Source organism: Pempheris klunzingeri, chromosome 21, assembly GCF_042242105.1.
Source record: "Pempheris klunzingeri isolate RE-2024b chromosome 21, fPemKlu1.hap1, whole genome shotgun sequence".
Taxonomy (NCBI): domain Eukaryota; kingdom Metazoa; phylum Chordata; class Actinopteri; order Acropomatiformes; family Pempheridae; genus Pempheris; species Pempheris klunzingeri.
The window spans coordinates 10715264-10742349 of record NC_092032.1 but is presented as its reverse complement, the minus strand read 5'-3'; the positions used below and the strand labels follow the sequence as shown (position 1 = coordinate 10742349).

Sequence of the window (27086 nt, the reverse complement as noted above, 5' to 3'; positions counted from 1 at the left end):
CAGAATAATTAATTTTGTCACTTTTACTCACTGCCTTTGACACACACACACACACACACACACACACACACAAACACACACACACACGTATCCGTGTACCTGCAAATATCCGCCAGCATCTCCCCAGCGCAGCAGAGACAGATGGGTACACTGCTGAGCTGTCCCTCCTCACCAGAGTAGCCAGGAGCATAAACACGTCTGCCCAGCACACACAAACCGCGTCCTGGGTACCTGCATCTGATGAGGGAAAGAGTGAGTCACAAATTTTATAGCACGAGGCAGCCACGGAGCCACACACAGATCACACTGTAGCACATACAGCTGGGAGAATTGGGAAAAAAAGAATGAATAGGACTTGCATTTTTGGCATTTATATAATTTATTATAGTATACAGGTATATGAAATATGGAAAACATTTTGAAATGTTTCTGGACTGTAATTACCAACCTTATTTGCTATAAATAAGGACTTCTACTTGAATTTAACATAAGGTTCTGACCTAATCCTTTGGTATCCAGCATGAGGACCCCCACCATAGTGGTCAACAGCTGTTTCAGGAAGTCCATCTGGCCAATCAGCTCCTGGCTCACTGTGACACATGACTGCAGCAGTTTGCAGAAGCTGGACAGGAACTGAAGTAGGGTGATAAACTAGAAACATGCACGCACACACACACAGGAAGAAACTTTAACAGATTAATCACACATGCATGCAAACAGATCACACAAATTTATTGAGCAGCTGAGGTTAGAGAAGAGATGAAAATGGATGTATAGTAAGAATAAGTTATTCTATTTTAAACGCCAATTTTTCCAAACTGCAACAACGTATGCAGTGTATTCTTTGACGTTACGCTTGTTGAGTATTCCACCCACACTAAAATTTGGAGGTGCCCTCAGACAACCTAGCACTGCACTGAAGCATTATACTGTACCAACCCACGTTTTCTGTGGTAAGTCTTGATAAAAAAAAAAAAAGGTGAGAAACTCTTCAGATGTGTCACTCAAAGTGTTGCTCACCTGGCTCTTGATGTCTTCTCTCTCTGCTGATAGGACGTTGGGTGTCTTCAGCTCAGTCAGACATTTCTCGATGGGCCCGGTATCCACGAGACTGAAGAAGAAAAGAGATGTGATGGAAACTGCTTTTGTTTGCAAGAAACTAGCTAAAGGGGAGTGAGGCTGCAAATAACATTAACTCCCTGCTGAATGAAATATACAAATATTTATTTATATCAGTTCTAATTATGATTAAAAAAAGCAGAGCGCAAAGTGTGGATTTTACAAGCTTTATTTACACAGCAAAACCTCTCTGCAACCAGAAAATGTTAAATATTTCTACTGAAAACTAAAATAATCCATCAGTTATCAGAACTATAAATTATTTTTCCATGAATCAACTAACAAAAACCAGCACCAGAATGAATATAACATGTAAGGGATTTATATCGTCTTTATACTGTATATTCAAAAAGGAGATTAAAACAAAACTCTCCCTTTGAGTCTTATTCATGATTAATACATCAGAGCGGTGACTGTGTTCATGAAGTCTGAGCAGGTGGCCTCTTACCTGACCAGTGCTTGGAGGAGCTGGTTGTGTCGGATGGCAGCGAGGGTGAAATCTGGCAGGATGGCCAGCATGTTAGTCAGCAGGCCACAGTGGGCCATCATGAGGTTGGGAGTTACCACGGCAACGGCTTCCACGGCTGAGGGCTCGCCCTGTCGGGAGTCTTGGGAGGTTACTGAGTCGCTGGTGTCTGTGTCACTCTGGCCTGTGAGACATATCAATAGAAATCTAATGGAGACACATCCCTGACGGTTCACATACTGTGTGAATCACGTCTGTCTGCGAATAGAGAGGTAAAACACCAGAGAACAATGTTTTACTTCTTAAAATGTATATGTAAGATAGAAACATAAATACACAAAAGTGGGTTTTAGTTTATAATTATCACTGACCATGATGTGGTTCACTGCTTGTAAAGGAAAATAAAGTGAAGGTTTATATGGTATGAAGAACTAAACAATGATATGCTACTATTACTGTAAATGCACGTGTGCACACACTCGTGCACAAAGACACACTCTTTTTCTTTCTGTTGTACCTTGAGCCATCAGTCTGCTGGCAGGGGTATCTTCTGTGACGCTCAACGGGGAGGGACCCTTAGGGCTGTGTGGCCCTGAGCCTCTAATCTGCAATGGACAACATGAAGATGTGATGATCCACTTGACTTAATGCAGCTGTTTATTTTTGCCATGTTAGTATGTGTCTGAAGGTACAAGAGCATTGCTGACCACGGTGCTGGAAGTGGAGAGAGAGCTAGAAGGTCTGCTAGAGCTGAGAATAGGTGCAGGTGGGTCGTATCTCCAAAACCACAGAGAATTCTCAGAATCTAGATATATAAACACATAAGCATATGTAATGCAAGCAACATAATGACACATACATGCTGGAAACAAGTGCAAAAAAGCCATCACATAAAAATAAAACCTACCCAGTGAACTGGTCTCCTCCTGAAGTCCACTGGTAGCGTCGGCACGAGGTAGCAGGTGTAAAGTATACCTGCCTCGGTAACATTTGGAGGCGGAAAGAGCCACATGTTGGAAGTACTGACAGTGGTAAAGCAGAGCCTGGAGCGCTGGAAGACCCACCAAAGATACACCAGACACCTCATCATGGACACATGGGTGCTGAAGAGGAGAGTTAATGTGGGGGAGATGCAGAGAGATGAGTGTGCATGAAATTGTTATGCTGTCCACGGACTTTTTAAAGGGCAAAAGAGGAAAAGGACTAAATACTGAACGGCTGAAGGTTACATCTGGCTGAAATTAACTTTGTTTGAATCTCACTTGATCTCTTTTTCAGTGTCTAATATTTAACTGAAATCAATCTACTTTGTTAAGTTTAGTTGTGGCACTGATTCAAGGATTTCATTTCACATTTTTAATAAAAGCCCCTGCAAGGCACTCACTAAGTTTTTTTGTTTTTACGTGGTCTAATTTGTGCCAATTAGTACATTAGTCTTGAAATACTTCTTTTGGCAATTACTACAAGATCAGACTTTGAAAACAAGCCTTGCTTTTAGAAGATGAGAATAAATATTCATCTTTCTTTCACCTCTGACTTACAGTTCCCTTCACCAGTAATGACCAATTGAAAACACAACAGCATGCTGGTGTTTTGACAGAGATTTAAACCTAATTATTTTGGATATGAGCGCCTGAGGCCTTCGCCCCAGCAGAATTTCAATTCTAGCAGCACCTCTGGTCTGAATCCTGCAGGGCTCAACAAGAGGAGGGTTGGGAATGGGAGGCGGGGGGACAGAGAGGGGATCAAAATAAAGAAACTGAAAGAGAGGGAGAGAGAAAACAGTTCATGGTCTATAAAAGCTTTTTAACTGGCTGGCAGAGCTGCTGACCTGCCAGTGGGAGTCCTTGGCCTCTTCTGCGTTGGCAGGCATGGGCATCACCAGCAAGTTCTGCAGGATGAATGCAGCCTGGACACACAAACCAAAGAAAAAGACGAATGCACACACGCAACAGTGCCATCTGCCTGTATTTGGCTGGTAATACATAAAAGTCTGGCCACATTTTCTGACCATTGATAGGATAAAAGTGTGTGTAAATAATTCCAGGACAAAGAGATAACTGTTCTGTAGTTTGGCCCAGGACTCAAAAGACAAAAATCTTTCTTGGTTGTGCAGACAGAAGAGCAGAGTTAGAGTTCTAGCATCATACCTCTCTGCGGACCATGCTGCTCTCCTGCTGATCCAGGAGGATGTTGAGCAACGTGCCCCACAGACCTCCACTGATGTTCTGGCAGCTGGCACACAGAGCCTGGCAACCGCTGGGCACCGAGGACAGAGCTGCTCCTAAACCCAAACTGGCAATCCTCACCTGACATGAGAGGGGGCACAAGGATTTGGGTGGAAGTTTAAAGAAAAACAAAAAATGGGTAAAGAAAGACAGAGTAAGTACACCCACAGACTAACAGTACAAAATCTCCAATAATGTAGTTGCTGCTTATGTTATAGGACACCTATATATAGCCATATTTAATGGGCTGGTGATTCATAACACAAGATTAGCATTTAAACTGATGATGGCAAAGACAGTCAACCTTGTCAAGGGAGCCTGTTAGACTGACTTGAGTGGGAACTTATTTTTGGAGACAGACAGAAAATTTGGTACGACTAGCTGTCATGGGCTTCTTTTTGTCTGAGTTCTTGTGCTGCTCTTATGGGTTTCATTTAGTCCCTGAAGTCAAGCATCTAGAAACTTCATTTTATGACAGAAAGAGTTTATGAAGTGGAGCTGAAGAATGAATAGCGAACAGAGAGAGATATATATATACATATATATATACACACGTGTGTGTGTGTGTGTGTGTGTGTGTGTGTGTATGTATATATGTATATATATGTATGTGTGTGTGTGTGTGTGTGTGTGTGTGTGTTTATATTTATATGTGTGTGTATATATGAAGCCAGAGACTGTCCATACATCTTGATCTCGGTCAACCCATAGTGGGATGAGCCAGGCCAAACCGAGCTGGGAAGCAGTAGCCTCCTCAGCAGCTGCCTCATTCCCCAAAGACCACTGGGATATGAAGTCCTGACAACAAAATAGGAAGAAAAACATGTTTTCAGCTGCATTCCAAAACGTTTTAATACTGTGTAATATGATGCATGGCTGTTGAGGGTGAGTACTCAAATATATTCACAAATTTCTTGATTTCCTCTCACAGCAGTATAAACATTGTCGCCTCTTGCCTTGTCCTTGTTCTCGGCCATCATCTCATGGGAGAGGTGAAGCAAGCAGATGACTGCATTCTTGGTCACGCCTTTCCCCATGAAAGACAGGGAGTTGCCACCCCACTCTACATAAAATGAGGAGATCACCTGTAGAGGACACAGATTATATTGGAAATATTTAATTAAAAGAGTGTTTCATTCAAATCTAGTCAAACAGTCCAGATTTCCGGACATAGCTAACCAAACGGCCTGTTGAACTGAACAAAGAGTGCTTGTTTCTGAGTTATCATTACATGCTTGTCATGCAACCTACTGCATCCAAAGGAAAGCTAAATACAGCTGAGACTAATTAGTTTGCTTTGATGTGCCATCAGGATGTGGGACTGCACTGAAGAGCAGATGAAGACATAGGAGCCCAAGGCCCGCTGAGCTTTAAGGCCCTACAGTGCCAGGAGTATCAGGTGAGAGGTGGGTCACAGGGTTGAGATGACAGGGCTCAAAAAGTTTGGTATCTATCAGTGTGATGGAAGTATCCACCAGAGATATGGACTGAAAAGGAAATGAGCCTTCAATCTTTATCTAATTTTAATTCAAGTTTATGAAGAGTGCCCATTAAAAAAAAACCAAATTAACAAAGATATGTATTCTGTAAGCAGAATTTCATAGGGGGCTTCATTCCCAATCAAAAATAAAAGTTTAGACACCTCTGTGCTGAGGACTGCTGCACAAGCAGATAGACGCTGTGAAATGCTATTGTTTTCTGGGCTGTTGAACAACTGAACAGATGGAATAGGCAAGGTTGATTAATCTCATCAGCATCTTCACAATATGGCATATCTAATCAATGAGATTTGTACCTGCTGCAATTCATGTCCCGTAACCATATTTTACTTAATTTTAATTAATTCCTCAGAAAGTATTGTGCTTTTCCTTTTATTGATTTCTGTAGGCAGTCTCAACTCTGACGGAGAGAGCAGGAGGCTTGCATATACCCATGCAACACATGAACATATGCAGACACTGAATTTCACACGCATGCCACATATAAAACACACACACTCACACACCTCTAATAGCCCGCTAAGGTACTTGGAGCACAGGGAGATGGGCTCCAGGTCAGGGCAGTGGGAGCTCCAGCCAGGCAGGGCAGTCAGGCTCACCATGCCCTGCAGTGTCCTCTCTAGGCTGGGAAGTCCATAGAAGCGCGGGGCGTCAGACACCCGCAGGCTCTGAAGCAAACGGACTGCCAGCTGGCTCTTGAAGGGTCCTGCTAATGCCAGACATAGCCTGGACAGACAGGAAAGGACAGAGTGAGAAAGAGTGAGAAACAAACAAACCAGACAGACAGGAGGGTAGATAAAAGGCAGAGAAGAGAGGAAAAAAAAAAAGACAAGATAATATTGACAATTAGTATACCAGTTCTTTATCATAAGCCTCGGCTTTTTACATGTTTGTTATTCATTTTAATGATCTAAATGACTTAGCTAATAGAATTTCCACCATAAATGAACAGAAATAAACACTTCTCCTGCAGTGGAAGTACACTTCAGGATCTTTTTTTCCTCCTGATGATATTAATCAATTTTCTAACCCTACAAGAAGGCTGAATTGCATTACATGAGGGTGCATATACCTTTCCAATACACTAACAGAGAAATAATTAGTTTTTCATTAGAGATTCATTGGAAATGTAAAAAAATATTGTGGCTTATTGCTAGCAGACATACAGAAAGTCGGCTGTGCCTCTGTGGCCCTGAGCTATGCATGTAGTTAATGCAGAATTGAGTGTTTTACTGTATGTTTGATAAGCAGACAAAACCAGCATTTTATAATGTAAGAAATGAAATTATTGTTCAGAATGATTAACAATGTATACAAAAGTGTTGAATTTAAAACATTACGACTAATATTTAAATTGCAATAAAAGATATGAAAATAGACCTGAAACCGTCCCACCTGTCAGTGGTGTATGTAAGTCGGAGCAGTAAGATGTTAAAGAAGCTGGTGAGTTCCCTCTGCAGTCTCTGGCTGACATGGTTCTTCAGTTCCTCTGGCTGCCCATGGCTCTGAGTTGAGGTCTGCGTCTCCACACCAAGCAGCAAATTAAGAAGAGATTCTGTCTCCTGGATGATTGACAGATGAAAGGACACAATAATTTTTTCATTTCTTAATTTCACCAGGTATTTTTTCTTTTTCTTTCTATGCCCTCTTGTACTCTATTAACTTCATAAACATCTTAAAAATACATCACCCGGTTCAGAGGGATTATTAACTTTAGTGGATTATGTGCAAATACTAATAACAACAAAATTGTTAACTGCCAACCTTTCTAAATTCAGGCTAACTGAGCCACTGAGGGAAGATGCAGGGGAGGCTGACAGGTGTAACACCATCCATTTTTCCCTGCAAAATTCAGATCTAGGAATGCCAAACATGCTGAATTTCTTATTGAGCAGTGCGCACAGAATAGAGAGTAAATGCAAGTGTAGAGAGCGACAGATGTTCCTGAAACAGCTCAGTAATTACAGAAAAGCCGGAGCAGTGCAGAGCTGCTCACCCCTACCAGGCATTCAATCTGAGTCTGCTTTAGCTGCCAGGGGAGGGCTTATTGTTTACACACACATTAATGAGAAAACCAAGGTGAGACTGATTAAATCCTAAAAGTAGCTCTCACCCTAAAACAGTGTGGTTATTCTTCTCCTTGAGCAAAAATATGACTCCAGCGTTGTGTTAAGAGCTCAGGAAATAATCTGAGCCGCAGGTCTGAGGTGGTACGCTGTGATACTATTTTTCTGTTGTTATGAGAGAGTAATACGTTTGGCTTGTCTGACGGTGTGTGATTTATTCAAGCTTTGATTACAGGTGTATAACCCTCTGTGTTGGAGACGAGAGCCTAACTAGATTACTAGCTAAAAGAGATGCACTCACACATAGTTTTCAAGCGCATACACACACATCAAAGGCAAGGCACACATTAATAGGAGTATATTGATAAAATGCCTGACTGCAGGATCCATAGGTTTGACATCAATACATCGACACCACAACCATAAAGTAACTTATAGCAGTTTGAGTTCATTTTTTTTAAAGTCAAAACCTTACAGGACTTCATTTGTGAGGTTTTACTTTCCAGCTTGCCCAGAAAGTGTGAATTATTTGTACCTGGTTGAGAAGCAGCTCCAGTATCCAGCGCAGGTCCTTGTCCTCTGGGTCACACACAGACTCTGTGTGCATCTGTTTGAAGTAGGCATTCAAAAATGCAACAATGCCCACTAGCAACCTCTCATCCTCAACACAGGCAGGACGCACCTGGAGAAACCTGCAGGGAGGAAGGGACCATGGCAATAAGAGGAAAGGCAACATGATTGAAAAATACTCAGTAATAATTTTATATTCATTATTTTTCTAATTAGCATACTATACTGCCACAGTAAATGCCTAAGACCTTTGGCAGAAGGGTGGTAATAAACTGATGGAATTAGCTGTAATGACTTGACATATCTGAATGAACTTTGTGGGGGCTTGCTTCTCTTTTCTTCATTATTAGTGAAGCATACCATTTGAATCTTTTACATTTTGGGGTTTAGCTTTAGGATTAGAGTAGTTAGAGGAAACGCACATACATTTAAAAATAGCTGCTATAAAGAATAAAGATTGATTGATTGATTGTAAAGATTGTGTCCAGCTCAACTTCTTTGTCAATGATATCATAAGTTGGTCATACTTCCTCAGGGAAGCTTTAATCAGGCATTGTAATAAAAAAAAAAGAACTGCTATTGATTCACATCAATTCTTCAAAAGAAGACAAAAAGACAAAGCCTTTATATGCTCACTGGGCCATGGAAAAACACTTGATTACCAGCAAGTTACTGTTGGCAACAGCTTCTATTTCTATTTTCTTTGTATTTTTCATTACTTTTTATCTCTAATTTCTATTTTTATTTCCTTTATTGTTAGTTTCCATACTGGGTTGGCTAGTTTCAGTTTAGTTTTTATTGTCAAAAATGTTTAGTTTTAGTTTTATGTAAGTATTAGTTTTCAATCTTTTTATTATTATAACATGGGGGCATTTGTATTGTCTGTCAGGGAATGCCTTCAACCCTTCCATTATTTGCTTCATTTAGAAATCTTATTGCATTTGTATGCAGTGTACCTGGTCACTGCCGTCTGCCAACTGAGGGAGTGAAGAGTGTCTCTGCAGCTGTGGGTGGGAATGTGAGGAAGGGCCAATCTGTCTATCATTAAATAGAGGCTCAGCCTGCAGAGGGCAGAGGTCACTGAACTGTGTCCTGCTGCTGTGACGATGGCCTGGATGCAATCCTGCAGCGCAGTGGGAAGGTGCATCGCCTGCAGCGACAGAACTTGTGCTTCTGACAGCTTTAAGTCAGGATGAAATCTGTGGGGAACAAAATGTAAATGGTTAAAAAAATACATTTCAAAGCAGAATACATGACTATTGACAAGTGTGTTGCATAAGCAGCGACCTCAGAAGCATACTAATGTCTGCATTATGAAACATATTTGATCAGTCATCCAAAGGGAGACTTTTCTGAGAATTACTGAATCAAGCACAGATATGGCAGGCATCATACCAGCCACTATCAACAACAAAACTGTCAAAATTATGTCAAAACAATGTGGGAAGATTTTAAACTTTGTAAGAAAGAAAAAATACCCTTCAAATCAAAAATTTCAGTGATTAATCCAACTTAAACAAACACTCCTCTTCCAATCAAAGCACTGTATAAAATGTAGTTTCTGGTGGATTGATCCATCTATGGTGTGGTTTAAATGTCTTTTCTGTAATCAAGCTGTTTAAAACTGTGTGAGAGACATTCTCATCTGTTTGAATTAGGTCACATTAGAAGTAAATGAAGACAGATGAAACACTAGGTGCCAACCCCCTGAAACTCATTCTTTGCTGCAATTCTCCACTAGAGAGAACATTGTTGAAGTGTGATGTGTTGCAGGATTATTCTTTGATTGAAATATCCTGCTATGGAATTATTCTCCCGGTCAGTTTCTCCTACATCCAACATTTCATTCCTCTGATCAAAACAAACTGTTGCAAAAATGCTCCTCCAACAAACATGAAGACTTAACAAATAAATGAATAAACTGTATATGAACACATAACTATAACTCGTAAGCCTATTTCTTTCTATAATGAAGGACAACTCCGGTTCTCTTGATACATCAAGGCTCTTACTCTGAGACATCGGTAGAGACCCCATGCAGCTCTTCAAGGAGGCTGTCTATCCCAGAATGCCATGCAGTATTCCAAGCTACCTGCAGGGCCTGGCGTGCGGGTGCCAGGGTCAGGAGGTCAGAGGACGGGGGCAGGACACAGCAGTACGGGCTGACAGCGTGGTGAGTCGCTGCCTGGAATGGGATATTGTACCTGGAAGACAATTTGGGGAGAAGAGTAAACAGATGTCAGTATTGCTTGTGGAGGTGAGGAGACAAACGGACATTAAAAGAAAACCAAGTACGACATTAATGATCTTCACAAATGTACCGACCGGCTTACCTGCGTGTTACTGACAGCGGTAGGGAGAACGGGGTAAGGGTCACATCTGTGTTGGATTTGTCCGACCTGATGTGACACAAAAAACAGGTAGTACAAAAAAATATTAAATGGATGCACATTTATGTTAGAGGTATGGAAAGCTCAAACAAACTCACCACATTTCAATGCTGGCAATTTCATCAAACAGCAGTAAGCTCATCAGGACAGCGATCTCACTTCCACTGCCTTTGTTCTCCTTTAATATCAAGGATGCTGTAATGAAAACACAACATATGCAATTTACATAATAACCACATCCTAAACTTTATCACTCAACCTCATAAATACCTTTAGAAGAATTTAAAATTCCATTAGAGGGAGAAACACTTAAGCTGGAGTTGGAAACCCCCAATGTATAAAAAACCTGGCACATATTTTTGCACAAAACCTTCAAATAACACTCCAAAAAGTACATTTCTTTCTAAATCAGACTGTGCAATAACAACCTATAAATACACAGGAAGTCATAACCTAGATGTTATCCTTTAAATTTCATTCTGCATATGAAACGAGTAACTGTCACATTAGCTACAAATTATGCAACACACATGTGAGTTGCTGTATATATTACCAACTACAGCATTGCAGATAATGAGCTGGTCTCCGTAGCAACATGTTGCATCATACTAATATGCCACTTACTACAGTGTGACAACATGGTTAAAAGGTATGCATCAACGGATGACTTGTCATCTTTTTTTTTTTGAGAATGTGCCCCCGGGCTACAAAACACGGCGCGTGTATAGCTGTTACTTAATGAGTTGTCTTGTGAACGTACCCCTGAGCAGAGTGAGGAGCAGGAGGTTGCGCTGTGCCAGGCTGTGCCTCAGAGATGGATCAGCATACACCAGCTTCCTTAGGATACATACACACGGCTCCAGCAGGCAATCTAAGCTCTGGGGAGAACAGCAACATACGCAGTCAGTGTTTAATTGCAGGGAAAACACAAACCAACACACATATTCTCTTTCATTCTGCTCTGTGTCTCTCACATACAAAAGCGCAGGGTCTCTTTACTGTCTCTTCACATAAGCTTAAACCAAATTCTGTGATTGTACTGGTTGCAGGCAATAGACGGTTAGGACAAACACAACCTGCAGGCATCCCTCTTATATACACTTGTTAGCTTAGACAAGTCATTCTCTGTGGCCGTGTTCCTCCGACTCCATGTACTCAGACATGCTGGACGATTACCCCTGTCAGCAGCTTCTCATTCAAGGCCTGGGAATGATCAGCAGACTGCAGTAACTAGAGGGCAAAACTCACTGTTGACCAGGGCCTGTCTGACACTATTAACACAGGCCATTTCATCCTTCTATCATGCACGGCTCAGTGGGTTTCCTCCACATCCGCTGGCAACATATGTACTCACATGAGCACATATAAAAGAGGACATGCACACAAACGGGAGCGCGTGGAACGGCATTTATGAGGGAGAGAGAGATTGTTTTATTTGGCTTCAACAGCAATTCGTTCGGTACACATCTATTTATCACTTTGCCAGAGCAGGTTTGTTTTTACCTTGTTGCCGTTTACACACGCCGCAATGAAAGAAATGACTTTGTCTGTTATTCCAAGACTCTTCAGCACTGGGTGCATTGTTGTGTCTGCGGGGAAGTAAGAGAACAATTCAATATACTGACAATAAACATTTGCATAATCCTCAACTATTTGCTTTTCATGCTTGCCTAAAACATATGGTGGTGGGAAGGCGCAAACTCTGCTGCATTCATTTCAAGTTGTAGTTTTCGCAGGTGGAGTGCTCTCACTCACACACAAACTTTTAAAGTAGTTTTCAAATCAAGCACATAACATTTCATCGAGAATGTTGTTTAGGCATTTCAGCATTCTTTTTCTGTGGTTGATAATTCAGGCAATGTACTTCATCATGGAATATTAAGCTCAATATCCCTCTCAAATGAACTATTACAGGGATGCGAATTGTTAGCAAATGTATGCTGCTTGTACAGATTGCTGATACTTGTGTGAAACAACTAAGATAAAATAAAGAGGATGTTTGGAACCAATTTAAAAATACAGGAGTTGGAAGGGGCCCAAAGTATAACCAGTCAGTGTGTTTCACATTCACATGTGCCTCTACATGTGCACTCTGATCTAAAAGGACTCAGCCATTAGAGAGAAATGCAGGCAGAATTAAAGAGTGGTTTAAAAGTATTAGCCTGTCATACTGATATAATACAATAGCTGCGTTCATAAGAAATTACTGTATATCAGTTAACATCTTTTATAGACAACTCACCTTGTAGCACTACAGACAGCTGCTCTGCTGCCGATCTCTTCAGTGAGATGTCAACCGTGTCTGAGGACAGGATACAAAACAGCTTCTCCACGGACTCCACCTAGCCATCATTAAGCACATTAAGTGAGCACTTATATCGGCCAGTGGAGAAGTGAATCCAAGTGTGCTGGTCTATCTGTGTATGTTGATTTATACCTTAAGGACAGACTTGTTGCTAGTGTCCAGCGTGATGTCTAAAGGGTGTCTGAGGCAGTAGAGATTGGGGAGTGAGGAGATCATGGGTTGATCCAGGTCTGGTCTGGCTGTGTTAGCATTGTCGTCGCTGGTTAGGTGGGGTAGGATTTGTTGCACTGCTGCTATTCTCACACTGGCAATAATGAGCATTGAGATAATGAGATAATAATGACATTTTATGCAACATTTGGACTGAAATAGTTAGATTAAAAACTACCAAGAACATTTATATCTGGGGGATAAAACTATCTATCGTTAGAGCACTACTGCAGCGTTGAATATGTTATCTTCCTTTTTATTTATTTATTTATTTTCTTTTAAACACACCCAAATGCTGATTGATTGTCAGAAAATGGCTGGCAAAGTAGACAAATCTATTAGCGGTTGCCAAAATGTACCAGGGCTCATCTCCTGGCTGGTGCCTGGTGTTAATTTCCGTCTCGATCAATATTCATAGACTGGGACTGGATAGCTGTTTTACACAGGCCTCACAGAGTATTTAGATGACTTGATGAGCACATCAGCTGACAGCAGCAGACAATGCTAATATGTCCATCACATTATGTGTTGTAGAGCAGCATATCCAGACTCTCAGGAGTTTGTCTGGCTCACAAAAAAAAACAAAAAAAAAAACACTCAAAGTTTTTTTCTCAAGTCAACGTCAAACAACTTCACGAAAGCAAAGACACAGAAGAAGCATACCGTCACCGACATATACACACACCTCTGTGTGCACACATCTGGGCAGGCACGTAACACCCAAACAGTCACAGACACAGGCACAAATACAAACACTGACAATAGAAAGATCCAGAGCCCAGACTCACGTGGGTTGTTTAGTGAAAAGGAGTCGGAGTGCTGCTTTTAGCATGGCAGTGCTTGGAAACACGTTGTCTCTAGCCACGTCCGACATGTCACTTATCAGCAAGACACAGTTTCCCAGTGACTCCTCAGTGCTGGCGTAACCCTGCCACATACGCACACACAGAAACACACAATTCTAAGACTGCCTTGGCAGACAATGGAGTGAACAATGGGGAATTCCAGCTAGACATCACAACAGTAAATAAAATATGCATCGCTTTGATTACGGTTGGTTTCATTTCATCTCTTGTTGACATGGCGGGCTCATCTCTGAATGGCCTCCTTGAATTAAATCACACTTGACAGCCTAGTCAAAATCTCATGTATATTCATGAAGAATTTCTAGGCTTTCTGTTGCCTGAAACTGAACAATTAATAAAAGCTTGTTTTTTTTTCATCCAAAAAGGAAACAATATAGCAGAGAATATGTAAATGAGAGAATAACTAAATTCTTCTCACTGGCAGCTCAATATGCAGTCCTTTGTGGTCCAAGAGTGCTAAAATTGCACTTCTGATCATAGTTGTTTTGATTGAACATACACCGCTTCCCCTCGCTCTATAAATATAATGTAATAAGTTTCAAATATGATACAGCTTTATGAGCTCTGCTGTACAAATACAACACAGCCACTACAGAGAGCACAACACCTGTAATATGGGCATGACCGGGTAAAGTGCCTCATTGAATCTGTCCCAGGTTGATGCTGTCATCATCAATCGTCCCTTGAGCAGGAATAGCAGAATATCCTTGGCAGCAGCATTCACCTATAGATCACAGGTAAACTGCTGAATTCACAAATGCACTGCTGATATAAAATTTACTAGCAAGTACTGCAAGTGGCACAAGTGAACCCTGATAGCGTAGCATGACCTTAAGGTAATGTGCAACACCTTTAAAAACACATGCAATACAAAAATATCCCTGTCCTCTTATTCTTATGAGTGTCGATTACATTATTTCTTCAAAGTCTTACCTAAACCTGCATATTGAACGGGCCAGGACAGCCTCACTTAAAAGGTCAAAAAGTCAAATTGGTTCTAATATAAATACAGGACGTAAACACATGCGTTTGCTGACCTTCTCTGCAGAATCCTGGAGTCCAAAAGCACTTATTTCATAGAGCACCCTGTGGTGGAGAAGGAAGTTAACTCCTCCGCAGGCTCCTGGTTCCTGTCGTGAAACATTCTGGATGCCAATGCAGTCCTGGGGGTGTATGTATCACACAGAAGCACATCATAAATTATCGTTATCCTCTCACATCTGCTCGCACACACTAGCCATGTACCTTGGTTACCAAAATGAAAAGGAAGTCTAATTTCAAATGTCAAGTGGGTTTGTTTTTATAGCACACTGTCAGAGATCTGCAATTCATCCATCTTCATCCTACTTATCTACATATGGGTGCACCACCAAGCAGGCCAACATTATGGCTATAGCAGCCATAAACTCAGCCATGAACCTGCGCACTCTAATTTAAACACTGAGTCTATGTAAGATGGCTTGCTCTGACCTTGACTAGGTTTAAAGTGCGTTCGTATGTTTCCGTCTTGACAGGCAGTAAGGGATGTGACAGCAGCTTGAGGAGAACTTTCTGGCTCTCTGTTTGGAGGAGGGGGCTTGGCTGATCAAACTTCCACCTGGTGATGGACAGCAAAGGAATTTAAACAAGCACATAGCCGCTTAATTCATAAATGCTAAATGCAGCAGAAAAAGTAACTTCATATTGCAAGACAGTATGATTTTCATCTTACAGGTATGAGCAGATGTGAACACATTCCTTGACAATGGGTAAGTGCTGATGAAACGGGAGGCCGTCTATGGATTGGTTTGCCAGCTCCAGTAACTCAAACCAGTTCTTTTCTCCCTTGATGAAGAAGTGAATCAATAAATGAATAGAGGAAGCTGTAAAACATGACTGACCTCATATTGCACACTGCAGAGCTACTAGCACTATTGGCTTACTGGAATTGTGTGATGCACAGCTCATACCTCAGCTTGTGCCTCCTTGAGGAAGTTGCAAGTGGATTCCATGCAGAGGACAGCGCGGGTCACTCTCCTGTAGAGGTCATGGCTGTCGGAGTTGACCTGTTCCAAGTAGGCCACTGCTGTCTCTTGCATGCTGGGTAATAAACTCCCCAATGATGTGTCCAAGCATAGGTGAAAAATAGCAGTTGCTGTGTTTTCTGGGAGATTGTCACTAGCCTGTGTGAGGTTAAGAAACCTTAAATTTCTACTATTTTTGGAGTTCAAGTAAAATAATCAGAAAACCATCAAGAAAGTATTGATTGATTCGTCACACAAGCACACACACACCTTCTCAGGAGGGAGGATGGTCTGTAGGAGTTTAATGGTGAATATAGCAGTGCCTGTGTAAGCCATTCTGTGATGAACATGAGAGCTGCGGGGAATGTCTACTGAATAGCTCTGATGGTAGCTCAGGATATCCCCCAGCAGTTCCATGCAGGCTTGCAGCTTCTCCTTCTAAAATAAACACAGACAGAAATGTAGACAAAAGCACACATGCCACACAAAGACAGAGACACACGTACATGTACTCGCATCACGTGCGTGTTCACATACATAGACACACACCGACGCACAGCCACTGGCTGGGAGCCAAGAGAAAAATTGTTCGTTCCAGGGGTTAGGAATTGAATGTAATCAGATTTCAGGGTTATTTTGGGACGAGATACAGATCCACCCTATCTCAGTATGAATAAATTGGAACAATCTATTCTCAGCCACTTTGTTCTGGGACTAGAAATTGAACAATAGAAGATAAATACCAGCAGGGGGCAGTACATGCCCTGTGCATTGCTGTGGCTGGCAGGAACAGTTCGGCCCATTCCCATAGGAAAAACCTAGAGGTCTGGCACACAAAAGCTGCTCTCCACATAAAGATGACAAAACAGTTCTCGGGCTGCAAGGCTCTGGGCATGTATTAAACAGCAGAGGGCCAGAGGGGCCTAGGCTTGACAAGTGTATAAGTCCCCCTGCATTGGAACATACTCTTTTAACCATCCTGATGGCATAACAAATTATTCTGCATGGTAAAAAAAAAAAAAAAAAAAAACACAGCACTTTAACACAATCCATTGTATGTACTTAATACACATAATAAATGAAGACATTTACTGAGCCAACAATTCTGTGCTTGGATAAACCCACGGGTACAGACAAGAGGTGTGCATGTATGTGCTCAAAGCTCTTTGTAACCAGCAGAAAGCCTTTGTAACCTTATATAATTCATTCAGCTCAATCACATGCCTACATTTCTTCTTGACAGTTGAGTACCGTATGCTTGTGTGTGTGTAAATTGTCTGGTGGCCAACTCAGTTCCCCTTTTCAGTGAAGTGTATCCATTCATCTACATAAGAGGCTGTCATGAGTTGTGTTTTGACTTGCCAGCTCCATCCCCACCAGGCTGCGATCGTCCCAGACCAGCTCACAAACACTGTCCCCAAGCAGGAGGATGGCATCGCACAGCAGCTCCAGAACACGATGGAACAAATGCGAACCCTCTGAGAAAGAAGAGGGAGAGAGAAACGGAACAAGAGCAGGGGAGATGTTTTGACAGGATCAAATGATGATAGAATACAGTCAATGTAGTGAAACAGGTGAGGGGATATTTCAAATATCTGATCTTTACTCAGGTAACAAAAACAGACAGTGATAATTGATTTATATCATTTAAAAAGATCTTTCTCCTACCCCCCCTCCTACCTGTCTTAAGCAATGGTATGGCATATTCCATGGTGGCAACAGTGAACTGAGCCAAAGTGAGCTGCTGTAACTGCAGCTCCAGGACATCTTCTACACCCAGGTCAGGAAGCGCCAAATGGGCCACATCTGCAGGTGACTGGGGTGTTTGCCTGGGGGCCTGAACTGCTGCTCCACCTCTGTGCGAGCTGCCACTGGATGAATCACAGACGAGAGGAAGGCAACTGTAAATTCAAGGTTTGTACTTGGACCTCTCAAATACACGAGGTGACGTATGAGCTGTATAGGGATGGATCACAAAAAAAAAAAAGAAAAAATGGATATGCCATCACGGGAATCTGAACTGATTTTTAAACACTGTATATCAGCCGCTAGAGGGCTCCTTGTGCAATTCATTTTTAAGAAGAATAAAATCCTTCACAGTCTTTCTCACATCGTTTTATCTTTATGTGCTGGGTTGCTGGTGTCACTAGCAATTTTGTTATTATCAAAGCCACAAAAAATCCTACTGTGTGTGCACAAAGTTCTAAAAAGGTAGAAGACAGTCTTGTTAAGTCTGATGAACAGAATTGACAACAATGCTGAATCATATCAAAAGGTTATTTCTACAAGCAATGAAGACTGACTAACATAATACAATTTATGCCTCAGAAGTGTGACAGAAGCCAGACGGAGTAAATCTCTGCTCTCACTGCTAATGTGATTGCTAAAGACATGCATAGAAGTGATGCCTTTGACGGCAAGAATTGATTTACAGAAAGTGACGCAGTTTTTCATCTATCATCTCTTTTAGCCTTTAAAATGCAGTTGCACATAAACTTAAGAGTGCGCATATGCACACACCTGTTGGAAGCTGCATCTCCGTCTTGGCCATCTCCCCTGGCTCTCTGGCCAGTGCGTCCCACCACAGAGGGCCGAGGAGAGCACTCCGCCCCCGGAGATGAGGCCTGGGAACGCTGGGTCCGCACATCCTGGGAGTAGGAAAAGGATGAGTTCTGGGACACTGGATCTACAAAAACATCAACAAAAAAAGAATATATTTACCCATTAGTTGCACATGGACCCTGTATGAGAAAGCTAAGAGAAGATTAAGGTAGTGGTGGCACAAATTCCCCCGTATAAGAAATTCATTAGTAGGATTAGGTAGCAATAGTTTTTAATTCATTTTAATTCATTTAAATTAAATTAGTCTGAATTTGAAAAACTTGTTTTTTTTTTTTAATTATACTTAAATTAATAGTTCAGAATGGTTTAATATTGAATGAAATATAAAACACTGTGGCATGCTTTAGGAATTGGTTATGTTAAGTATATGATTCAAAACTGACTTCGACATTGCAACCAGATAATAAACTAAAATGTTATCTAAAGATGTCATTTTAACAGAAATCAACTGAATAAGCATGTAAAACCATTAATCAAGAGGTAGTGGTTTCTACTACTATTAGCATTTAAATACAGCTGTACAAGGGTCTGTGCATCAGGCTAACTCAGGCATGCTACCTTGCTTTGTAGAGTAGCAGCTTGGATCTTGTTGAAAGCGTAGTTTCCTCCTCAGTCCCACACACAGCTGCCGCAGGCAGGAAAGAGCCTGCAAGTGGAGGTGGCTTGCCTCACCCTTACCTGAACCCAGCTTCAACAGGGACAGAAGGTTCTGAACACAGAAGGGGATATCAGAGCAGTATTATTAATGTGAAGCTGAGTTAGGGAAAGGTTTTCTAAAGACGATAGCCCCTCTATTTTTAAACATGGACTTAATTTGCACATATATATGGGTTTAATATGACAAAAACTTTTGGAACTGGTCCAGTAGCTCACCTCTACAGGCAGCCAGGAATTATTATAGCAATGGCTATAATGTAATCCTTCAAGGAAATGGTGTCAGATCAAAGTTCATGTAAGTGCTTGTTTTTGCCACTGACCGACTGTTATTTTAAGTATATAACACTGTCACGGAACGGATCCCTACAGACATAAATCTTTCTGTCAAACCAAAAATAGCCATAGGGTTGTGCTATTTACACCAGCCAGATTATACTGACAAATAGTAATTTTACCTCGCAGAATACAGGAGTCCTTGGTTTACCACTGCCTTATCGGGTGCTACACAAATATTGTGTTGGTATCGAACTAAGCCTTTAGAACGCTAAAGTCACACTATAACACAAATAAACTAACCGATCAAAACAGCAGCAGACCAGCAGCTATGGTGTAAAAGTACTGTTTTTGTCAATGGAGTCAGGCGCCTGTCAGTAGTAAGAAGAGCAGAAGGATTACACTGCAGCCATTGGGCCCAATCACTGCCCATTCCTGGCTACAGGTGGAGGCAATCTACTGGACCAGTTCCAAAACCCAAAATATCTAAAAATAGGAGCCATGTTTAAAAATACCAGAGTTATTCTTTAACAACCAGCAATATCCAATGAGGATATAATTGTAATTGGGCAAATAAATTGGCTTCTTTCTCTGTTTGCAAACAGACAAAACAGAGCCCCAAGCTGAGACAAACAATGTACAAAGACTGTGTAAAAAAACAGGACTTAAACTCAGACAGTGATAGAAAAGTTGTAATAAAGTTTGCTAAATAAAAAAGGCGAGAGGAATTGAATTATTGAAGTAGCAATTTGTTCCAAGTTCAGATTCCCTGCCCTCTGTTGCTAATGATGTCATGCCTCTAAATCCAAGTCTTTTAATTTAGTTTAATAGCTCTAGTAACTCAAAGGAGGGCCAAGCAAAGCCACAAGAAGAAAAGTACTTTCCCATAATGATTTCTTTTTGATGATGAGACTGCTGGGTGACACTATGCTAATACTGCCTTGAGACCGATGTAATATAATGCACCACTTTATTAACAAAACAGTAATGTTCGCAGTGGCTCATCAGGGCAAAATGATGCTTCCGCCAACACTGTCTATGCCAATGAAATAAAGAGTTCAGATAACAGATGGACTTTGTTGATGACATGATGCTGGTGGATACATCAAAAAGCTGAGGACACTATTTAAAGAGATGGGGACAGAGAGAAAAAAATAAAAAGATGGCGCTTGTATTAATTTCAGGGTTATGACTGACCCAGTGCATCAGTCAGCTCCACATGAATTCAAGTAGAGTACACACTAACTCTTGACACAAGCACATTGTCCTTCTCATTTGCAACATGGGGACAGCTGAGATCCTCTCAAAGCCTACAAGACCAGGATGAAGGCAGTTCGAGCACCTGCGGACAACTAGCACCTGTTTTTGAGAATTTCTGATATTAAAGGCGGCTTTAGAGGACCGAAACATTCCACCAAGGGGCTTTTCCACCCTACGAGAGGTACATCATGACCAAACTATATCCTCACAGCAATCTAGTGCCTGCTCAAGCAAAGTAAGACTCCAGAGGCCTCCTCTTACAAGATCAGGGACACAGAATTATAAATTGGTGTTTTGTTCAAGGACAGTATTTGACAGGTTATTATATTGACAGCTGCTTGAGTGACCATGCCATAAATTTCATTATGGGATGGCCACACTAGCCTCTCAAAACAATACACTTCATCTAACTGACATGAATAAACATGCATATTAAATATCATGAGCCACGGGCCGAACAAGCAGAAAATAAACAAACCCTGGAATTCTTCAGTCATGTCTTTAATTTTGTCTCTTTGGACACCCATATTGAATCAAGCGCTGAGAGATTTTAGGGTTAACAATAAGCCGCCAAAATATAAATAAATATATAAATATAAAAAATGACAACCCTGCTTCTGATTACACCCATGACTGCTAATAATGAGAAGTACTGCAACCACTGCAGCTTTCGTTTGGTATAGTTTTAGGTTTAAACTTTGAAATTTCTAAAATACACCAGGACACATAAGAGTGAATGTATGCGCATTTACAGAACTGTTGTCAGTGCCAGAACATTATGTATTATGTAACGATACCTTTACAATATTGGGCCTTTGCAGAAAGATCTCATCAGGAAAGTCTTGCATAATGACGTCAAACAGAAGTTCACATGTGGTCCGCACCAAGCTGGGGTTGCTGCTCCTTAGAGAACTGTTTCAAAAGAATTAAGACAGATATATTTAGCACTCAATAATGTCACATCAGTGAATGCTCCTGTGAAATTAAATCCAAGAAGTTTTTAAAAAGGAAAACAGCTAAATAAAATCTGTCCTGCAATGCAGAGTTTGGCATCATACCCACATCTTTTTTTTAACTCCAAAACTGTTAAATACCAAAAGCTGGCACAGAATGTTTTGTAAAATTTAGTCTGGTTAACTTCTTTGATAAATTCTTCCAAGAATTAAAACAGAGACTTAATAAGGCTTATATTATTTATTATATACATGCTTTGTCTCTCACCTCTCATTGGATGAGAGAATGTGTCTGTCTGTGTTTGTCAGAGTCAGCCATGGAAACACAGAAAACTTCAGACATCTCACAGACTCATGCACTGTGCAACAAAACAGGGAGACAAGTCATTTATAGAAAAAAATATATCATGTGCTGCCTTTATATGCATGTATGGGCAAAATACAGGTAGTAAAAATACTGGTACCTGCTATCTTTTTCGGTGGTACAGCTGTATGGCTTGGCATACTCTTGTGGAAATAGCCCATTTTAGGAAAACACTCCTCAGGTGGAACAGCTGAAGGCTCTACAGCGGAGACACCAGATTTGTAAATATTCTCTCACGTCCTGTAGGCATGTGATCGAACTAAAAGAAGCAAAAGGACAACCCACACCACTCTCTCCCACCTCTCGTATACATAAGACTATGAAGTACTTTGTAGGAGAAAGAATGAAATCTACCAATTATCTGTCTTTCATTTGTAACACCTGTTGGAGTTGTAGTACGCTGTCCATGCGAGTAGACCATAGCATGACAAGGGAGTAGCTCAGGTAGCAGGAACAGCTGGTCCAGGGTTTCATCGATGACAGCTCGCAGTCTGGGCTCTACATTAGGAGACAGTTGGGTGAGGAAATCCACCGCCCCAACGTCTCTTAGCATCTGGGCTGCACTTGGGTGCTTGGAAGACAAAATGACAAAATAAAATGAAATGAGAAATCTTAGCATTGGAGTTGCTATTAAAATGTCACTTGATTTTTGCATACAATGTATACTGTGTATGAAGAGGTGATCACTCCTACTTCAAGTAACAGGCTTAAGTTTGGTAATCCTTAAAAATAGGTTGAAGTCAAGGGCAAATTTACACTAAACGCTGATCAGTGTAATGCATTCATCATCTAGCTCTGCATCTACCTTTGATAGAGTGGAGAGCAACTCAAGGACCTCTTCCTGCATCGGCACCTCGGGAAAGTTGAACCATTCAAGAAGATACACGAACAGCATCTTTTCTTGGACGATGTCAGAGACGGAAATCAGGGAATGGTCCAGTTTACATATGATGCTCTTCAATGCTCGAACTCGTATCTCCACCAAAGAGTGCCCTAAGGTTTTCAGAAAAATCAAACTATTACGCTGAGAAGAGACATTTGACATTAATCAGAAACAGTGACGTTTTGTTTTTAGCTCGTCAACAGCTATGTTAGCTAACGCTGGGTGGAAGTTCAGAAAAGTTTTACTGACTTGACTTCTTAGCTAACGTTAGCGCTGACATGAGCTACAACTCTGCACACCAGAGTGTCGTAACACCAAAATAAATAAAGTAAAAGTACAGTCCACCTAGAGAAGGTTTCCATTATTAGCTAACGTTAGCATGCAAGCGGCTAATATTAGGCAAATAACAGGTTCTGTTAACATCACTTCATGTCGAGCTCCAAAGCTACATTTGCTTAGCTAGTAAGTTAGCCTACCTATTTTCTTTATAAGGGGAGATAAATCCATGTTCAGTGTCTCTCTATGTAAAAAAACAGGTGAAAAAGCTTCATCGGTGACTGACAGCGACTCAGTTCAGAGAGTGTTTGTCTGCCGGTGTCACGTCAACAACGTCTGCCCGGGTCTGTTTTCAACAAACGCGCCAACGTCACTCACTTCCTGTAGAGGACCATGCTGCGTTCAGGGAGTACAACCGTGTAGGATACACCACATGCAGACATAAAATATAGAGACAATAGGTGTATTGTAACCACCTGAAGGAAAGTATTCGTATATAAATTCATCATATTTATAAACAGTGTAGCATTTTATTTAGAGAGATCTGATAAGCACTGTAAAAACCAACATGTGCCAGTGCCAGTCAAAAGTTTTCTTTTTTTATTATTTTCTACATTGTAGGTTAATATTGAAGACATCACAACTATGTAGGAACACATATGGAAGTATGTAGTAAACAAAAAAAACAACAAAAAAAACCCAATATGTTTTATATTTTAGATTCTTCAAAATAGCCACCTTTTGCTTTAATGACAGCTTTGCACACTCTTGGTATTCTCTCAGTCAGCTTCATGAGGTCACCTGGATGGTTTTCCAACAGTTCCTGAAGGAGTTCCTAGAGGTTGGCTGCTTTTCCTTCACTCTGCGGTCTAATCCATGCCAAACCATCTCAGTTGGGTTTAGGTCAGATTGTGGAGACCTGGTCATCTGACCAGGTTTTCTTTTTGGTCAAATAGCCCTTACACAGCCTGGAGGTATGTTTGGGCTCATTGTCCTGTTGAAAAACAAATGCTGGTCCCACTAAGTACAAACCAGATGGGATGCCGCTGCAGCGTGCTGTGGTAGCCATGTTGGATAAGTGTGCCTTGAATTTTGAATAAATCACCAACAGTGTCACCAGCAAAGCCCCTCCACACCGTCACACCTCCTCCTCCATGCTTCACAGTGGGAACCACACATGTAGAAAGCATCCGCTCACCTTTTCTGTGTCTCACAAAGACAAAGACATGGCAGGTGGAACCAAAAGTCTCAAATATGGACTAATCAAACCAAAGTGCACATTTCCACAGGTCTAATGTCGATTCCTTGTGTTTCTTGGCCCAAGCAGTTCTCTTCTTTATGTTGTTCTTCCTCAGTAGTGGCTTCTTTGCAGCAATTCAACCATGAAGGCCTGATTCACTCAGTCTCCTCTGAACAGCTGATGTTAAGCTGTGTCATAGCATGTGATGGTTTTCGAGACTGCACTTGAGGATACATTTAAAGTTCATGAAATTTTTTCCGATTGACTGACCTTCATGTCTAAAAGTAGTGACGGACTGTTGTTTCTCTTTACTTAGTTGAGTGGTTTTTGCCATAATATGAATTAGAACAGTAGTTGAACAGGCCTACTCACTGTATAGAACTGTGTACCAACCCTACCGCTGCACCACATGACTGATGGTCTTATATACATTGAGAAAGCAAGAAATTTCACACACTAACTCTTGACAAGGCACATGTGTTAATTGAAAACCATTCCAGGTGACTAGGTGGTTTAACACTTTCATATATAACTCCATGTGTTCCCTCATAGTTTTGATGTCTTCAATATTAATCTACAGCAGCTGCAAAACCTGGCAGAAGGGATGTGATCGCTATAAGGACTGATCCTGGCGCATCAATTCGCATTTGTAGCTGTGCAAGATACAAAACTTGGGGTGTGTTATTTTCTATTAGTTTGTTATTTTGTCTGCCACCTTTACTCCACCGGCAATGACACAAGCAGTCCTCAAATGTTTTTAGAGCAAGGACTTAATATCTCTTTGGCGAGGACTCTCTATCATGAGCAGCAGATCACAACCGATCAAATTATGTCCCAAGAAATTCTGTCAGTGGGTGGGTCATCCTGTCAGCAGTGTTTGTGACATGACAGTGTGATGGGCCAATTTGTGGCATATCTCTCCTGTCTGATCTTTTGAAATCTTGTGCAAACATGCTAAAGCAATTTTTCTTGCCAGGGTCATCAGTGTTTCAGGGCATGTTTCAAAATCACTGAGGGCTTTTGCATTGCTCATATATTGAATGAAAATTTGACAGCAGCCACATTTTCCTGCCATCAAATTAATCTTCTCAAACATTGATGTTCTCAAAAATCAAAGGTGATGTGCATCGCTTCTTAACATCTTAACACAAATGTGTAATCCCATTGCACGAGATCTCACACTTGAGAGGTGATGTGGATACGTTCAGCAGAGAGGGTGATAATTAACAAATTTAGCAACTTTAGCAAAGGATAATTTGATATGATAATAATATGATCACACAGCTTTTGAGAATTCTGGAGATATTTAAGACTATAATTAATTTGGCTTCATATTGTATATTCTTCTGTTACCTCTGATGAAGAGTTTGAGGGCGTGAAAGGAAAATTATAGTTTGTGCTTTTATAATCCATCGCTGTTTTTCTTCAGCACACGTAGGTACATTTTACCAATGTTCCACTCAGGTTTCTGCTCAAGTTATTACAAATTTAGAGGCAACATTTTTGTCTTAGTATTTGGTGAGAAATCACACATATCTATGCTTGTTCCAGAGCTTTATATATCACATTTACAGCATACTGAGGCAAATACTCAATTCCAGCATGCTGTTTTAATAGGATTGGAAAATTGGAAATAATTAATGGAATTAATGGAAATAATTAATGGAAATTTTAATGGAAAATCATTTCATACACACATCCCTTCAGTTTTGTGTGAGATATTTTGGAAAGCTTTGCATCTTGACCAGAATTTAAAACAAAATTTTGTGAGCTGGAACGGAGATTGTCTGCGCAACATGAGTCATATTGATGGACCTGCCAAAGGGTCCATTGACCTGAAGAGGTTCAAAGATTCATCCCAGTTCCCCCCAGCTTCTGTTGCAGTACGGCACTGGTTTCTTATGAATGTTTGACATTCTACAGACGTACAATGAAAATACAGAATGAGAGCGCTGACATCCAAACAGCTGAGGAGGTCTTCTTTACTGAGTGAAAAAATACATCGCTCTTGGTCAGACCAGGAGTTCTCAGTAGCTGTTGAATCAGTACATCACATTATTTCTGTTTGACAACCACTGTGTGTATTGAACCATTTGTTAGCATAGGCTGCAGTTAGGAAGCAAAACGTATAAAAGAAAACATGGTGTGAGGTGTATGTGTATTTAGCACTGTGTTTTTAAGAATTTTCTTTACCTTTTCTGCCAGTTACCTTTTAAATGTTTTTTTGTAAATTTTCCCTCATGTCCTGCAAACTACAGATGTCCCTTCAGACATATTCCTAGTAAATTTTTGTAACTCTCTCTCTTACATCAGTACATATTAACTTTGAATGCATATTTTGTACCTTCAACCTTTAATTGCCTGCTTTTTCAAATGCAATTTCAGGAGTTTTAATTTTGCAAATCCAAAATCTGTCATTTATGTTACATCAGGCTAAATTACTCACATTCCAGAAGCCACCGCAGGCTGTTAATGAATGTAAGCCTGATCTCTGAGTGGAAATCATGCCAATTTAAATACTTTGAAGCCGGATTTACTCTCAAAGCATCCTGGTCTCTGGACGCTCACCATGGTTAAAGCTGATCATGAGTCATCGTGTGCCTGACCATATTGGCCAACCTGGATAGAAGTCATGGAGCAGTACACTGCTGTTTTCACTTTGGAGATAACAGGTACAGACTACATGTACATATCTGGAAAAGACATATAATCATATATGCTTTTTCACATACAAGCTGAAAACAAATTAGGAACTGCATGAAAGTTATTGGGGTGGGTTGGGGTGGTGGGGGGCTAAATCTTAAATTTCACTTTTTGAAAAAGTGAGACCCTCCAC

General features: G+C 40.9%; 1 protein-coding gene across 1 annotated transcript in view; it reads right to left on the bottom strand.

The window, feature by feature from the left end:
- Positions 1 to 23350, bottom strand: part of rttn (rotatin) — a 31002-nt gene extending 7652 nt beyond the window's left edge. Inside the window, exons 1-39 of the mRNA XM_070852706.1 lie at positions 23211 to 23350; positions 22657 to 22844; positions 22233 to 22422; positions 21952 to 22050; positions 21756 to 21846; positions 21332 to 21446; positions 18903 to 19053; positions 18243 to 18408; positions 17403 to 17593; positions 17085 to 17200; positions 15993 to 16160; positions 15669 to 15881; positions 15431 to 15543; positions 15190 to 15316; positions 14757 to 14882; positions 14327 to 14443; positions 13642 to 13781; positions 12776 to 12947; positions 12581 to 12680; positions 11842 to 11927; positions 11099 to 11216; positions 10437 to 10533; positions 10282 to 10347; positions 9961 to 10152; positions 8905 to 9147; positions 7914 to 8070; positions 6708 to 6874; positions 5819 to 6038; positions 4770 to 4898; positions 4501 to 4611; positions 3736 to 3894; positions 3417 to 3494; positions 2493 to 2688; positions 2293 to 2390; positions 2103 to 2190; positions 1568 to 1769; positions 1021 to 1111; positions 501 to 651; positions 100 to 237 (exon numbers count right to left, since the gene is read on the bottom strand). Coding sequence (XP_070708807.1) covers positions 100 to 237; positions 501 to 651; positions 1021 to 1111; positions 1568 to 1769; positions 2103 to 2190; positions 2293 to 2390; positions 2493 to 2688; positions 3417 to 3494; positions 3736 to 3894; positions 4501 to 4611; positions 4770 to 4898; positions 5819 to 6038; positions 6708 to 6874; positions 7914 to 8070; positions 8905 to 9147; positions 9961 to 10152; positions 10282 to 10347; positions 10437 to 10533; positions 11099 to 11216; positions 11842 to 11927; positions 12581 to 12680; positions 12776 to 12947; positions 13642 to 13781; positions 14327 to 14443; positions 14757 to 14882; positions 15190 to 15316; positions 15431 to 15543; positions 15669 to 15881; positions 15993 to 16160; positions 17085 to 17200; positions 17403 to 17593; positions 18243 to 18408; positions 18903 to 19053; positions 21332 to 21446; positions 21756 to 21846; positions 21952 to 22050; positions 22233 to 22422; positions 22657 to 22844; positions 23211 to 23241 — 5401 coding nt within the window. The 5' untranslated portion in view covers positions 23242 to 23350. The remainder of the gene's footprint in view (positions 1 to 99; positions 238 to 500; positions 652 to 1020; positions 1112 to 1567; positions 1770 to 2102; positions 2191 to 2292; positions 2391 to 2492; positions 2689 to 3416; positions 3495 to 3735; positions 3895 to 4500; positions 4612 to 4769; positions 4899 to 5818; positions 6039 to 6707; positions 6875 to 7913; positions 8071 to 8904; positions 9148 to 9960; positions 10153 to 10281; positions 10348 to 10436; positions 10534 to 11098; positions 11217 to 11841; positions 11928 to 12580; positions 12681 to 12775; positions 12948 to 13641; positions 13782 to 14326; positions 14444 to 14756; positions 14883 to 15189; positions 15317 to 15430; positions 15544 to 15668; positions 15882 to 15992; positions 16161 to 17084; positions 17201 to 17402; positions 17594 to 18242; positions 18409 to 18902; positions 19054 to 21331; positions 21447 to 21755; positions 21847 to 21951; positions 22051 to 22232; positions 22423 to 22656; positions 22845 to 23210) is intronic.
- Positions 23351 to 27086: the final 3736 nt, after the last annotated feature.